General features: G+C 38.2%; 1 protein-coding gene and 1 non-coding gene across 3 annotated transcripts in view; one reads left to right on the forward strand and one right to left on the reverse strand.

The window, feature by feature from the left end:
• SCAI (suppressor of cancer cell invasion) overlaps positions 1-16,322 on the forward strand; it is a 141,496-nt gene that overhangs the window by 52,518 nt on the left and 72,656 nt on the right. For both annotated transcript variants that reach the window (XM_068552704.1, XM_068552705.1), the window contains exon 3: positions 16,062-16,193. In XM_068552704.1, the coding sequence (XP_068408805.1) occupies positions 16,062-16,193 (132 nt within the window). The remainder of the gene's footprint in view (positions 1-16,061; positions 16,194-16,322) is intronic.
• On the reverse strand, positions 13,634-13,761 carry LOC137771053 (small nucleolar RNA SNORA64/SNORA10 family). The gene has a single exon (XR_011075273.1). It is a non-coding gene; the product is annotated as a small nucleolar RNA SNORA64/SNORA10 family (small nucleolar RNA).

A 16,322-nucleotide genomic window follows, 5' to 3' on the forward strand; every position in this document is an offset into this window, starting at 1 on the left:
TGTCCCCTGCATTGGCAGGCGGATTCTTAACCACTGAGCCACCAGGGAAGCCCCTGTAAAACTTACTTTTAAAAACCACCTGAGTCTGGTGTTTGTCCTCCCTCTTCCTTCTTTCTTTATACATAATAAATGTATGGCTTAATGAATTTTCACAATGTTAACTCCAGGTCAAAAAATAAAATATTTTTAGCATTCCTCTTATTTCCTGCCTCCTCCCTAAAAGTAATCACTATCTTGATCAGTCTGTCAAATACCAAGGTCTGATTTTATCTGTTTTGTGCCTTGTATATTGGAGTCATATGATATGTGTTCTTTTGGGTCTGCTTCCTTTCCCTCAGCGTTATGCTGGGTCCATCCATGTTGTTGCAGGTGGCTGTAGTGCGTTCATTTTCATTATACTATAGTATTCCACTTATTTATCTATTTCATTATTGATAGATACTTGATTGCTTCCAGATTTTGGCAGTTACAAATTTTACTTCTGTGAACATACTTGTAAATGTCTTTTGGTGCACACACGGTGCACATCTGTTGGTATATTTTCCTAGTTGCTGAGTACACATTAGTAGATACTGCTAAATAGTTTTCTAGTAGCTCCTGTTGCTGCACATTCTTCCAACATGTGGGATTGTCAGGTTTTTAAAAACTGTTCGAGACATTCTGGTAGATGTGTCATTTGGCTTTAATTTGCATTTCTCTGAGGACTAATGAAAGTCAGCACCCTTTCATTTGGCCATCCCCTTTGTGAAGTATCTATTCAAGCCTTTTGCCCACCGTCTCCTTTTTCATTGGATTGATTGTTTTTTCTTACTGATTTATAGGGGTTCTTCATTTATTACTTTGGTTACAAGTCCTTTGTCAAATATATATATTGCAAACATCTTCTTTTACTCTCTGGCTTGTCTTTTCACTTTCTTAATGGTGTCTTTTGAGCAACACAATACATACTTGGTTTTTTAAATTGTGCAGTTTTTCCTTCATGATGAGTACTTTTGGTGATCTGTTTAAGAAATCAGTTTTTACCCCATGGTCATGAAGATAGCTTCTTATATTATGGTGTAAGTACTACTTTATTTTACCTTTTACATTTATATCCACAGTATACCTAGAATTTATTTTTGTGTATGGCATAAGTAAGACTCAAGATTCATCTTTTTTCTTTTAATTTAGATATCCAGTTGACCCCACACTAGCTCTTTTTCTCTTCCTTTCCTTTCTTGCGTTTTTTTTTTTTTTTTTTTGGTAAACTATTTTTTCTCATTGTTTTACCCTGCTACCTTTGTTAAAAATCAAGTATCTGTTTACTTGTGCGTCATTTCTCAACTCTGTTCTGTCTTATTGGTCTGTTTTTCTCTTGCTGCACCAATACCACAGTCTTCAATCTTGGAACTTTATAAAAATTTTGATATCCAGTGGAGTAAGTCTTCCCATCTTGTTGTTCTTCAAGATTAATTTAGCTGCTGTTGGCTCTTGGCATTTCCATATAAATTATAGAATCAACTTGTCCATTACCACAAATCTGAATAAGTTTATTAAGATTTTGATTAGTACTGCATTAAATCTATAGACCAATTTAGGGAGAATTGATGTGTTTATAATTTTCAAGCTTCCAGTAAAAAAAATGGCATATTCTTAATTTTCTATTAATTTACCTCTCAGAGTTTTACAGTCTTCTGTGATGAGGTCTTACACATCTGCATTATATTTATTCCTAGTTATTTGATATTATTTGGTGCTAATGTCAATGCTATAATTTTCTTTAAAGTTTCACTTTCTAATTATTTGTTCTTAGGATATAGAAGTACAGTTGCCTTTTTATTTTTTTAAGTTTTTAAAAATATCTTTTTTGGAGTATAATTGCTTTACAATGTTGTGTTAGTTTCTGCTGTATAACAAAGTGAATCAGCTATATGTATACATATATCCCCATGTCCCCTCCCTCTTGCATCTCCCTCCCACCCTCCCTATCCCACACCTCTAGGTGGTCACAAAGCACCGAGCTGATCTCCCTGTGCGATGCAGCTGCTTCCCACTAGATATCTATTTTACCTTTGGTCGTGTATATATGTCAGTGCTACTCTCTCACTTTGTCCCAGCTTACCCTTCCCCCTCCCCTTGTCCTCAAGTCCATTCTCTATGTCTGCGTCTTTATTCCTGTCCTGCCCCTAGGTTCGTTAGAACCTTTTTTTTTTTTTTTAGATTCCATATATATGTGTTAGCATACAGTATTTGTTTTTGTCTTTCTGACTTACTTCACTCTGTAAGACAGACTCTAGGTCCATCCACCTCACTACAAATAACTCAATTTCATTTCTTTTTATGGCTGAGTCATATTCCATTGTATATATGTGCCACATCTTCTTTATCCATTCATCTGTCAATGGACACTTAGGTTGCTTCCATGTTCTGGCTATTGTAAATAGTGCTACAATGAACGTTGTGGTACATGACTCTTTTTGAATTATGGTTTTCTCAGGGTATATGCCCATTAGTGGGATTGTTGGTTCATATGGTAGTTCTATTTTTAGTTTTTTAAGGAACCTCCATACTGTTCTCCATAGTGGCTGTACCAATTTACATTCCCACCAACAGTGCAAGAGGGTTCCCTTTTCTCCACACCCTCTCCAGCATTTATTGTTTGTAGATTGTTTGAGGATGGCCATTCTGACTGGTGTGAGGTGATACCTCATTGCAGTTTTGATTTGCATTTCTCTAATGTTAGTGATGTTGAGCATCCTTTCATGTGTTTGTTGGCAATCTGTATATCTTCTTTTGAGAAATGTCTATTTACATCTTCTGCCCATGTTTGGATTGGGTTGTTTGTTTTTTTGATATTGAGCTGCATGAGCTGCTTGTATATTTTGGAGATTAATCCTTTGTCAGTTGCTTCATTTGCAAATATTTTCTCCTATTCTGAGGGTGGTCTTTTCATCTTGTTTATGGTTTCCTTTGATGTGCAAAAGCTTTGAAGTTTCATTAGGTCTCATGTGTTTATTTTTGGTTTTATTTCCATTTCTCTAGGAGGTGGGTCAAAAAGGATCTTGCAGTGATTTATGTCATAGAGTGTTCTGCCTATGTTTTTCCTCTAACAGTTTTATAGTGTCTGACCTTACATTTAGGTCTCTAATCCATTTTGAGTTTATTTCTGTATACGGTGTTAGGGAGTGTTCTAATTTCATTCTTTTACATGTAGCTGTCCAGTTTGCTGTCCAGTTTTCCCAGCACCACTTATTGAAGAGGCTGTCTTTTCTCCATTGTATATTCTTGCCTCCTTTATCAAAGATAAGGTGACCATATTTGTGTGGGTTTATCTCTGGGCTTTCTATCCTGTTCCGTTGATCTATATTTCTGTTTTTGTGCCAGTACCATACTGTCTTGATTACTGTAGCTTTGTAGTATGGTCTGAACTCAGGGAGTCTGATTCCTCCAGCTCCGTTTTTCTTTCTCAAGATTGCTTTGGCTATTCGGGGTCTTTTGTGTTTCCATACAAATTGTGTGATTCTTTGTTCTAGTTCTGTGAAAAATGCCATTGGTAGTTTGATAGGGATTGCATTGAATCTGTAGATTGCTTTGGGTAGTAGAGTCATTTTCACAATGTTGATTCTTCCAATCCAAGAGCATGGTATATCTCTCCATCTGTTTGTATCATCTTTAATTTCTTTCATTAGTGTCTTATAGTTTTCTGCATACAGGTCTTTTGTCTCCTTAGGTAGGTTTACTCCTAGGTGTTTTATTCTTTTTGTTGCAGTGGTAAATGGGAGTGTTTCCTTAATTTCACTTTCAGATTTTTCATCATTAGTGTATAGGAATGCAAGAGATTTCTGTGCATTAATTTTGTATCTTGCAGCTTTACCAAATTCATTGATTAGCTCTAGTAGTTTTCTGGTGGCATCTTTAGGATTCTCTATGTATAGTATCATGTCATCTGCAAACAGTGACAGTTTTACTTCTTCTTTTCCGATTTGGATTCCTTTTATATCTTTTTCTTCTCAGATTGCCGTGGCTAAAACTTCCAAAACTTTGTTGAATAATAGTGGTGCGTGTGGGCAACCTTGTCTTGTTCCTGATCTTAGAGGAAATGCTTTCAGTTTTTCACCGTTGAGAATGATGTTTGCTGTGGGTTTCTCATATATGGCCGTTATTATGTTGAGGTAGGTTCCCTCTATGCCCACTTTCTGGAGAGATTTTATCATAAATGGGTGTTGAATTTTGTCAGAAGCTTTTTCTGCTTCTATTGAGATTATCATATGGTTTTTATCCTTCAGTTTGTTAATATGGTGTATCACATTGATTGATTTGCATATATTGAAGAATCTTTGCATTCCTGGGATAAACCCCACTTGATCATGGTGTATGATCCTTTTAATATGCTGTTGGATTCTGTTTGCTAGTATTTTGTTGAGGATTTTTGCATCTGTGTCCAGCAGGGATATTGACCTGTAGTTTTCTTTTTTGTGACATCTTTGTCTGGTTTTGGTATCAGGGTGATGGGGGCCTCATAGAATGAGTTTGGGATTGTTCCTCCCTCTGCTATATTTTGGAAGAGTTTGAGAAGGATAGGTGTTAGCTTTTCTCTAAATGATTGATAGAATTCGCCTGTGAATCCATCTAGTCCTGGACTTTTGTTTCCTGGAAGATTTTTTTTTTTTTAATTTTAATTTTTTTAATTTTAATTTTTGGCTGTGTTGGGTCTTCATTGCTGTGCGTGGGCTTTCTCTAGTTGTGGTGAGCAGAGGCTACTCTTCGCTGCAGTGGCAGGCTTCTCATTGCAGTGGCTTCTCTTGTTGCAGAGCAGGGGCTCTAGGCGCGCGGGCTTCAGTAGTTGTGCCATGTGGGGTCTAGAGCACAGGCTCAGTAGTTGTGGTGCACGGGCTTAGTTGCTTCGTGGCATGTGAGATCTTCCCGGACCAGGGCTCGAACCCATGTCTCCTGCATTGGCAGGCGGATTCTTAACCACTGCGCCACCAGGGAAGCCCCTCCTGGAAGATTTTTAATCACAGTTTCAATTTCAGTGCTTGTGATTGGTCTGTTTATATTTTCTATTCCTGGTTCAGTCTCAGAAGGTTGTGCTTTTCTAAGAATTTGTCCATTTCTTCCCGGTTGTCCATTTTATTGGCATATAGCTGGTTGTAGTAATCTCTCATGATCCTTTGTATTTCTGCAGTGTCAGTTGTTACTTCTCCTTTTTCATTTCTAATTCTATTGATTTGAGTCTTCTCCCTTTTTTTCTTGATGAGTCTGGCTAATGGTTTATCAATTTTGTTTATCTTCTCAGAGAACCAGCTTTTAGTTTTATTGACCTTTGCTATTGTTTCTTTCATTTCTTTTTCATTTATTTCTGATCTTATCTTTATGATTTCTTTCCTTCTGCTAACTTTGGGGTTTTTTTTGTTCTTCTTTCTCTAATTGCTTAGGTGTAAGGTTAGGTTATTTATTTGAGATTTTTCTTCGTTCTTGAGGTAGGATTGTATTGCTATAAACTTCCATCTTAGAACTGCTTTTGCTGCATCCCATAGGTTTTGGGTCGTTGTGTTTTCATTGTCATTTGTCTCTAGGTATGTTTTGATTTCCTCTTTGATTTCTTCAGTGATCTCTTGGTTATTTAGTAGCATATTGTTTAGCCTCCATGTGTTTGTATTTTTTACAGTTTTTTTCCTGTAATTGATATCTAGTCTTAAAGCGTTGTGGTCAGAAAAGATACTTGATACAATTTCAGTTTTCTTAAATTTACTGAGGCTTGATTTGTGACCCAAGATGTGATCTGTCCTGGAGAATGTTCCATGAGCACTTGAGAAGAAACTGTCTTCTGTTGTTTTTGGATGGAATGTCTTATAAATATCAATTAAGTCCATCTTGTTTGATATGTCATTTAAAGCTTGTGTTTCCTTATTTATTTTCATTTTGCATGATCTGTCCATTGGTGAAAGTGAGGTGTTAAAAGTCCCCTACTATTATTGTGTTACTGTTGATTTCCCCTTTTGTGGCTGTTAGCATTTGCCTTATGTATTGAAGTGCTCCTATGTTGGGTGCATAAATATTTACAATTGTTATATCTTTTTCTTGGATCTATCCCTTGATCATTATGTAGTGTCCTTCTTTGTCTCTTGTAATAGTCTTTATTTTAAAGTCTATTTTGTCTGATATGAGTATTGCTACTCCAGCTTTCTTTTGATTTCCATTTGAATGGAATATCTTTTTCCATCCCTTCACTTTCAGTTTGTATGTATCCCTAGGTCTGAAGTGGGTCTCTTGTAGACAGCATATATATGGGGCTTGTTTTTGTATCTGTTCAGCCAGTCTGTGTGTTTTGGTTGGAGCTTTAAACCATTTACATTTAAGGTAATTATTGATATGTATGTTCGTATTACCATTTTCTTAGTTGTTTTGGGTTTGTTTTTGTAGGTCTTTTCCTTCTCTTGTGTTTCCTGCCTAGAGAAGTTCTTTTAGCATTTGTTGTAGAGCTGGTTTGGTGGTGCTGAATTCTCTTAACTTTTGCTTGTCTGTAAACGTTTTAATTTCTCCGTCGAATCTGAATGAGATCCTTGCTGGGTAGTGTAATCTTGGTTGTAGGTTTTTCCCTTTCATCTCTTTAAATATGTCCTGCCACTCCCTTCTGGCTTGCAGAGTTTCTGCTGAAAGATCAGCTGTTAAGCTTATGGGAATTCCCTTGTATGTTATTTGTTGCTTTTCCTTGATGCTTTTAATATTCTTTCATTGTATTTAATTTTTGATAGTTTGATTAATATATATCTTGGCATATTTCTCCTTGGTTTATCCTGTATGGGACTCTCTGCACTTCCTGGACTTGATTGTCTATTTCCTTTCCCATAGTAGGGAAGTTTTCAACTATGATCTCTTCAAATATTTTCTCAGACCCTTTCTTTTTCTCTTCTTCTTCTGGGACTGCTATAATTCGAATGTTGGTGTGTTTAATGTTGTCCCAGAGGTCTCTGAGACTGTCCTCAATTCTTTTCATTCTTTTTTCTTTATTCTGCTCTGTGGTAGTTATTTCCACTATTTTGTCTTCCAGGTCACTTATCTGTTCTTCTACCTCAGTTATTCTGCTGTTGATTCCTTCTAGAGAATTTTTAATTTCATTTATTGTGTTGTTCATCATTGTTGTTTGCTCTTTAGTTCTTCTAGGTCCTTGTTAAACAGTTCTTGTATTTTCTCCATTCTGTTTTCAAGATTTTGGATCATCTTTACTATCATTACTCTGAATTCTTTTTCAGGTAGACTGCCTGTTTCCTCTTCACTTGTTTCGTCCAGTGGGTTTTTACCTTGCCTCTTCATCTGCTGCATATTTCTCTGTCTTCTCATTTTGTTTAACTTACTGTGTTTGGTGTCTCCTTTTTGCAGCCTGCAGGTTCGTAGTTCCTGTTGTTTTTGGTGTCTGCTCCCAGTGGGTGAGGTTGGTTCAGTGGGTTGTGTAGGCTTACTGGTGGAGGGGAGTGGTGCCTGTGTTCTGGTGGGTGGGGCTGGATCTTGTCTTTCTGCTGGGCAGGGCTGCGTCCAGTGGTGCGTTTTGGGGTGTCTGTGAACTTAGTATGATTTTAGGCAGCCTCTCTGCTGATGGGTGGGGTTGTGTTCCTCTCATGCTAGTTGCTTGGCATGGGCCGTCCAGCACTGGAGCTTGCTGATCGTTGGGTGGAGCTGGGTCTTAGCGTTTAGATGGAGATCTCTGGGAGAGCTCTCACCGATTGATATTACGTGGGGCTGGGAGGTCTCTGGTAGTCCAATGTCCTGAACTCGGCTCTCCCACCTCAGAGGCTCAGGCCTGACACCAGGCTGGAGCACCAATACCCTGTCAGCCACATGGCTCAGAAGAAAAGGGGGAGAAAAAGAAAGAAAAAAAATTATTAAAATAAAAAAAACGAAAATAATAATAATAAAAAAGAGAGCAACCAAATCAATAAACAAATCCACTAATGATAACAAGCGCTAAAATCTGTACTAAGGTAAACATAAAAATCAGAAACAAATCACTCACAGACAGCAAACCCCTAGTCTACAGTTGCTCCCAAAGTCCGCCGCCTCAATTTTGGGATGATTCGTTGTCTATTCAGGTATTCCACAGATGCGGGGTACATCAAGTTAATTGTGGGGATTTAATCTGCTGCTCCTGAGGCTGCTGGGAGAGATTTCCCTTTCTCTTCTTTGTTCTCACAGCTCCTGGGGTTCAGCTTTGGTTTTGGCCCCGCCTCTGCATGTAGGTCGCCCTCAGGCATCTGTTCCCACCCAGATAGGACGGGGTTAAAGCAGCAGCTGATTAGGGGGCTCTTGCTCATTCAGGCCAGGGAGAGGGAGGGGTACTATAGTTATAATTGGAATGCAGGGCAAGCCTGCGGTGGCAGAGGCCAGCATGACGTTGCAACAGCTTGAGGCCTGCTGTGTGTTCTTCCCGGGGAATTTGTCCCAGGGTCACGAGACCCTGGCAGTGACGGGCTGCACAGCCTCCCAGGGAGGTGTGGATAGTGGGATTCTTGGTGGCTGCAGCAGCAGCGTTAACATTTCATGGCCATCTCTGCGGTCCGAGCTGATAGCACAGCTCGCGCCCATCTCTGAAGCTCATTTAGGCGGTGCTCTGCCTTCTTTGGGCAGACAAGGAAGGAGTCCCCTCTCCTCACGCACCCTGAAACAATGGTCTCTTGCCTTTTAGGCAGTTTCAGACTTTTTCCTGGACTCCCTTCCAGCTAGCTGTGGTGCAGTAGCCCCCTTCAGGCTGTGTTCACACAGCCAACCCCAGTCCTCTCCCTGGGGTCTGACCTCCGAAGCTCGATCCTCAGCTCCCGGCCCCCACCCGTCCCAGCGGGTGAGCAGACAAGCCTCTCAGGCTGGTGAGTGCTGGTCAGCACTGATCCTCTGTGCAGGATTCTCTCCGCTTTGCCCTCTGCACCCCTATTGCTGCGCTCTCCTCCGTGGCTCCAAAGCTTCCTGCCCGCCCACCCCCCCGTCTCCACCAGTGAAGAGTCTTCCTAGTGTGTGGAAACTTTTCCTCCTTCACAGCTCCCTCCCAGAGGTGCAGGTCCTGTTCCTATTTTGTCTCTGTTTTTTCTTTTTTCTTTTGCCCTACCCAGGTACATGGGGAGTTTCTTGCCTTTTGGGAAGTCTGCCGGCATTCAGTAGGTGTTCTGTAGGAGTTGTTCCACATGTAGATGTATTTTTGAGGTATTTGTGGGGAGGAAGGTGATCTCCACGTCTTACTCCTCTGCCATCTTGAAGGTCCCCTTTCCAGTTGCCTTTTTGTAATTCACCTTATATCCAGCAACTTTGCTAAATTCACTGGTTAATTCTAATAATTTATCTGTAGGTTCTTTTGAAATTTCTATGGAGAGGTTTGTATCATCTATGAATATTGACAGCTTTATATCTGTTCTATAGAAATATAATCACATTAATGGTGCAGCCACTATGGAGAACAGTATGGAAGTTCCTTAAAAGACTAAAAATAGAGTTGGCATGTGATCCAGCAGTCCAACTCCTGGGCATGTAGCTGGAGCAGACTCTACATTCAAAAAGATGCATGCACCCCAATGTTCATCGCAGCACTATTTACAATAGCCAAGACATGGAAGCAACCTAAATGTCTGTCGACAGATGAATGGATAAAAGATGTGGTATATATATACCATGGAATATTACTCAGCCATAAAAAAGAATGAAATAATGCCATTTGCAGTAACATGAATGAACCTAGAGATTATCATACTAAGTGAAGTAAGTCAAAGACAGATATCATATGATATCACTTATGTGTGGAATCTAAAAAATGATACAGATGAACTTATTTACAAAACAGAAACTGACTCACAGACATAGGGAAAAAAAAAAAAATTTATCATTACCAAAGGGGAAAGGTGGGAGGATAAATTAGGAGTTTGGGATTAGCAGATAAAAACTACTACATATAAGACAGATAAACCACAAGGTCCTACTGTATAACACAGGGAACTATATTCAATATCTTGTAATAAACCATAATGGAAAAGAATATGAAAAATAATATGTATATATATGTGTAACTGAATCGCTTTGCTGTGCACCAGAAGCTAACACAACATTGTAAATCAACTATACTTCGATAAAAAATAATAATAAAATAAAATTGGTAAAAAAAGAAATATGATCAGATTAAAAAGTAAAAAGAAACCAATGAAACTAATTTTAATAATGTATTTTATTTTACTAAATAACCAAAACATTATTTCAACATGTAACAATATAAAAATTATTAATGAGATTTTTACATCTTTTTTTATGCTAAATCTTCTAAATTCGGTGTATTTTACCTTTACAACACATCTCAACTTAGAGTAGCCATGTTTCAAGTGCTCAGTAGCCACATGTGGCCAGTAACTATAGTTCCGGACAGTGTAGGTCTAGACAGTGAGACAGACTTTTTTTTTTTAAACAAACAGTTGTTTCATGTATAACTTTCTGTGGTGTCACTGGAGAAGCCTCTACCAACTTTTAACAAACAGTTGTTTCATGTATAACTTTCTGTGGTGTCACTGGAGAAGCCTCTACCAACTTGATCATATGTAAGTGCCAGGGAGAGATTAGGTTTTCAAGGAAAATCTGAAAAGGTGTCATTTGAGTAATATCTTAAACTATGAATATAAACTTGCCAGGTGACCAAAATAGGCGAAGAGAATAACGTGCAAAACTGTGATGTTATGTAAGAGTAGAATTGGTTCAGAGACTTGCCCATATTTCAGTGAGGTTGAAGAATAGGTAATTATGTGAGAGTGTAGGGTGGAGGGGAACACCAGTTCCCTGTGTTATGAGTAATTTATCAGTAATGATGGTTAACATGTTCCTTAAGATAAGTTTCCAGAAGTGTAATTGCTGAATCTAATAGAAAGAATAAATGTATCCCCCGATACATACAGTGAATACCAAGGGTCTGCACTATTTTACACTGCCCCTAGTGAATATGCTGGTTTCAGTGCATACTCAACTGCGGTAATTAGTGTATTTTTTTTGTATGTTCATTACTTTGTTTTGCCTTTTGAAAATTTTAGACTTTCTTTTTTATTATTATTATTTGTATTTTAAAAAATATTTATTTATTTATTTGGCTGCACCGGGTCTTAGTTGCGGCATATTATTATTATTTTTAAATTGAAATATAGTTGATTTACAATGTTGTGTTAACTTCTGGTGTACAGCAAAGTAGGTATTATATATATTCATTTTCATATTCTTTTTCCATTATGGTTTATTACAAGATATTGAATATAGTTCTGTGTGCTATACAGTAGGACTTTGTCATTTATTCTATATATAGTAGTTTGTATCTGCTAATATCAAACTCCTAATTGATCCCTCCCCTTCCCCTTTGGTAATGGTAAGTTTGTTTTCTATGTCTGTGGGTCTGTTTCTGTTTTGTTAATAAGTTCATTTGTATCATTTTCTAGATTCCACACATAAGTGATATCATATGATATCTGTCTTTCTCTGTCTGACTTCAGTTAGTATGATAATCTCTAGGTTCATCTCTAGGTTGCTGCAAATGGCATTATTTCATTCATTTTTATGGCTAATATTCGATTGTATATATATATATATACCACATCTTCTTTATCCAGTCATCTGTTGACACATTTAGTGTGCTAAATAATTAGTATATTTTTAATGTGCTAACTTTGTTGTATTAGGGGGTTTTTTTCTTTCTTTTTTTTTTTTTTTTTTGGGCACACTGCACGGCATGCGGGATCTTAGCTCCCCGACTAGGGATTGAACCTGTGGCCCCTGAAGTGGAAGTGCAGAGTCCTAACCCCTGGACTGCCAGGGAATTCCAGGTTTCATATTTTTTTCTAATTAACATTGATGTATTACTACCATCTATTTCTCAGATTCCATTCAAGCTTCACCACTTGTCCCAATAACATCCTTTACAGCAGAAAGATCCAGCTCTGAATCAGGCATCGCACTTCAGTCTTCCCTTTTCTTTGGGGGAATATCCTTGACATTTTTGAAGATTATAGTTTGGTTATTTTGTAGAATATGTCTCCCAATTTGGTTTTGTCTGTTTCCTCATGATTAGGTTTACGTCATGTCTCTTTGGCAGGAATATCACTTCTCATCCTGTCAGGTGGTACAGGACTTTGATTGATCTGATTATGAATGATGTTCATTTTGCTCACTTAATGAAGGTGATGTCTGCCAGATTTCATTGTTGTGATGTTACTTTTTCCTTTTGGAATTAATGTGTATTTTGTGGGCAAGTACTCTGAAACTATCCCATTCACTATCAAATTTTACATTTATTCATTCACTTATGTCAGTATTGCTTTATCATTTCTTATTTTATTTAATAGGTTATAATCCATTACTATTATTATTTGTTTTGATGCTGAAATTATCCCCAATTTGGCTAGTGGACGCTCCCTCAAGCTAGATCCTAGGTCCTTTTTTAATGCTTGATTTTATTTTTTATTTTTATTCATTTATTTATCCCAGTTTTATTGAGATGTCATTGACATATAGCATTCTGTTAGTTTAAGGTGTACACATAATGATTTGATGTATTATATACTGCAAAATGATTACCACAATAAGTTTGGTTATCATCCATCACCTCACACAGTTACAAAAATTTTTTTCTTGTGATAAGAACTAAGATCTACTTTCTTGGCAACTTTCAAATGTATAATACAATATTGTTAGCTATAGTCACCATATTGTACATTACATCCCCAGAACTTATTTATCTTCTAAGTGGAAGTTTGTACCCTTCGACCACCTTCACAGTTTTCTATCACTCCCCACCCCCACTTCCGGAAACCACCAATCTGTTCTCTGTTTCTATGAGTTTGGTTTTTTCTGTAAGATTCCACATATAAGTAAGATCATACAGTATATGTCTTTCTCTGTGTGACTTATTTAACTTAGCATAATGCTGTCAAGGTCCATCCATGTTGTTGCAAATAGCAGGACTTCCCCTTTTTATGGCTGAATAATATTCCGTTGTGTACATATACCACATTTTCTTTATCATTCATCTGTTGATGGACACTTAAGTCCTATATCCTTTTCTTATGTCTCTATCATTCTTTGAGCACTTTGTTGCTCTCTGGCACAGGATATTCCAGATTCATCTTGTACTTTTTCTGCTCCAGGGCTGTAATTAGACTATTACAATTCTCCAAGGAGCTCTGGTTCCCTTTATTGGAGAATGGTGTTAGAAGCCAAGATTTGGGTGCTAGGTATGTTCATACCATTGGTGGGGGTCAGTGGGGGGAATGGTCACTGTTCCCAGGCCCTCTCACTAGACAGATTTACAGAACTGGGGAGTATACTTATGTACGCATCACGCCGCCCCCCTCCCCGCACCCAGACATTTATGTCTCTCTCTTTCTTTTTCTTTTTAACTGGCTTCATTCACTTTACTTTTCTCATATAAAAATACGTGGTGGCTACAGCTGGAGCCTGGGTCCTCTGCACAGAAACTCTGTGTGAGTCTTTACAAGATGGTCAGTGAATTCCTGATATGGAGACTTGGTGAACACTGTCTGTTTCCAGAGATCAGGAGTGAGATAACTGTAGGTCTTGGGAATGGCATCAAAAGTGGCCTTGGCTGGAAAAGGAAAAACAAGAGAGGGTTGGTGAAACCCCAGATGCAGACGGAAGCTGTTGCACTTCTAGGAACAGAGTGGCCACTGTGGGCCAGTCTGTCGTGCATTAGGTGCACCTTCCTCTCCCTCTCTGAAAATACGCCAACCGCACTCAGAATGTGATTAAGGGAGCTGAGAGATATATCACTCTTCTTAAACATCCATTAGTTCACCCATACCTCCAGTTTCAATCCACAGGGTTCATTCTAACCTTTTCCCTTTCCATGTTTGTGTTTCCTTTCTCTTACAGAGAGAACTCTCGGTCCCCTTTTCCTTAAAAGATTTTCTTATTTGATGAATCCCCTATATATGACAGATCTCTCTCTACCTCTGAACTCTTCCATGTGGACATGCCCTCCTCACCGTGCTCAGGCTCTCACTCCCCATGCCAGTCCCCACTCGTGATTACCCTACTCAGTGCACTCAGGCGCCACCATCCCATGCAAGCTGGCCCTTTGTATGGATGTGGATGGTCTCCTCACAGTTTGTGCTCTGATACCCAGGAGGCTACCCTCTGTGTGGACACCTGCTGTGCTCTGCCCCACCTAATGGCTGTAGGACTGGATAGTTTGGGAATGGGAGAGGGCTTCTCTGGATTCTTAAGTTTCACTTTAATATTTCTGGCTGTGGGATTATTTCTTTATCTTTTCTTTCTTTTAACGTTCTTTGAGTCCTTTTAGTTTGAGGTTTTATATTTTCTCTAATTCTGGGAAGTTTATAGAAGTTTATTTCTGCAAGTATTTATTGCCTTCGCATGATTTTTTCTCTCTTCTTTGTATGCTATGATGTGGATGTTGATTTCCTTCATTTCCCTTTTCCATATCTCTTGAATTTTCTTTTGTGTATTCTATCTCTTCCTGATGTCTTTTGGCAGAGTACCTTAAACCTGATGTTTTAGCTTATTAATTTGTTCAGCTGTATCTTTTCTGTTCTTCAGTCTATCCATCTACTAAGTTTATTTCAGTGGTTATATTTTTCATACCCAGTATTTTTATTTGCTTCATTATGATATTTTCTTCCTGCTTTATATCTAATATCCTTTCTTATTGAATTTGTTTATTTTGAACTTTTATTTTGTGTTTTTCTCCTGTAAACTCCTGTGTCCTGGGGATATTAGCCACCTTGGCTCATGAACTGTATGGGGAGGGCTGGAGAAAGTACAGTTTGTGCCTTGTTTCTGCATCTCCTTCTGGGTTTAAAGAATGAAGGCAGGGGGTTGTTGAGTGTGGGAGATGACTTACCCAGGATCACTGTAGTGTGGAACCCCTTCCCAAACTCTGCACTTTTCAAGGTCTGTTTCCCTTTGTTAAAACCACCTAGTCCATGACGTGCGGAAAGAGGTGGTGGGAAGAAGGAACTTGTGAACATGCAGGGACCACCCAGTGCTGTCCATGCGTGTTGTAAACTACTTCCCCACCAGATGGCTGCAGTGCCACCCATATGTTACCCTGCAGCCCCTTGACACTTCTAGGCTTGCTGACAATTTTCCTGCCTTGCAACCGCAATTGTCTGTTGAAGACAATGTTGGAGAAAAAAATATTTGCCAAAATAACTGTACCACCCCCTAACTACCATCTCTGGTGTCTGGTCCTTGTCTGCTCTGCCTTTTCACCCTGCACTGGGACAAGATTTCCCTGTGTTGTCCCAGGGACTTCTATCTGTGTGTGAACGCAAATGAATTTTTTTTTCTATAGCATAGGTTCATACTATGTATACTATCCGGCAACTTGCTGTTTTTAAAATGGCTGATTAACATGATGGATTACATGGGAAGATAGCTTGGATTCAGTAATAAATAGCTTTAAAATATATGTACGTGTGTGTTTGTGTGTGTGTGGTTTTTTTTTTTTTTTCTTTTTAATGTGTGTGGTTTTTATATCCCTTTTATACTGGAGTATATCCATATTATTGCTTTATCATCTTAAGTATAACTGTAAGTTAGTGATAGGGTAGAGTGTAGTCATTAGTGTTCTATGAAGTACTTAGCCATTTCCCTCTTTGGTTTTTTTAGTTTCATAACAGCTTTTAAATACTATGGTACTGAAATAAATATCTTTATGGACAAAGGGTTTTCCATTTGTAGGATCGTTTTCTGGGATGGATATACAGAATGGATCAAATAGATAAATAGGTTAAAAGGATCAACATTTCTTAACCATGTAGAGGAGTGCCTGGAACATTTTAGCCATTCAAATAATATTTATTGGATGAAATAATATTATAAAAACTGCTTTTTAAAGTGGATGTACCAATTTTCATTCCCACCCACAATATGAGATTGTCTGTTCTTCCACACCATCTTATACTTAAATTACTTTGATGATTTGATTGTAATCAGAAGATGTCTGTATCATAAAAAAAATGCTATCAGATGATATAACTAAGGTCTGTTTCTCTTTTTATTTTCACCTACTTGGTAAATAGACATATGTTTTCTTACAGGACTGAATTTGCTCTTAAAGAAATCATGTCCTCTGGAGGTGCTGAAGATGACATCCCACAGGGAGAGAGGAAAACAGTTACAGATTTTTGTTACCTTCTGGATAAATCTAAGCAACTGTTCAACGGGTTAAGGTTAGTGGACTCTTGATGCCTTAAACTTTTATCTAGTTCTGTATCTTTTTTTTCCATGGCTGATGTGTGGTAAGTTTCTGAAAAGTTATGGATAGAATGTTATATAAATGTCTGTACTAGAGATGATCA

Source organism: Eschrichtius robustus, chromosome 10, assembly GCF_028021215.1.
Source record: "Eschrichtius robustus isolate mEscRob2 chromosome 10, mEscRob2.pri, whole genome shotgun sequence".
NCBI lineage: Eukaryota > Metazoa > Chordata > Mammalia > Artiodactyla > Eschrichtiidae > Eschrichtius > Eschrichtius robustus.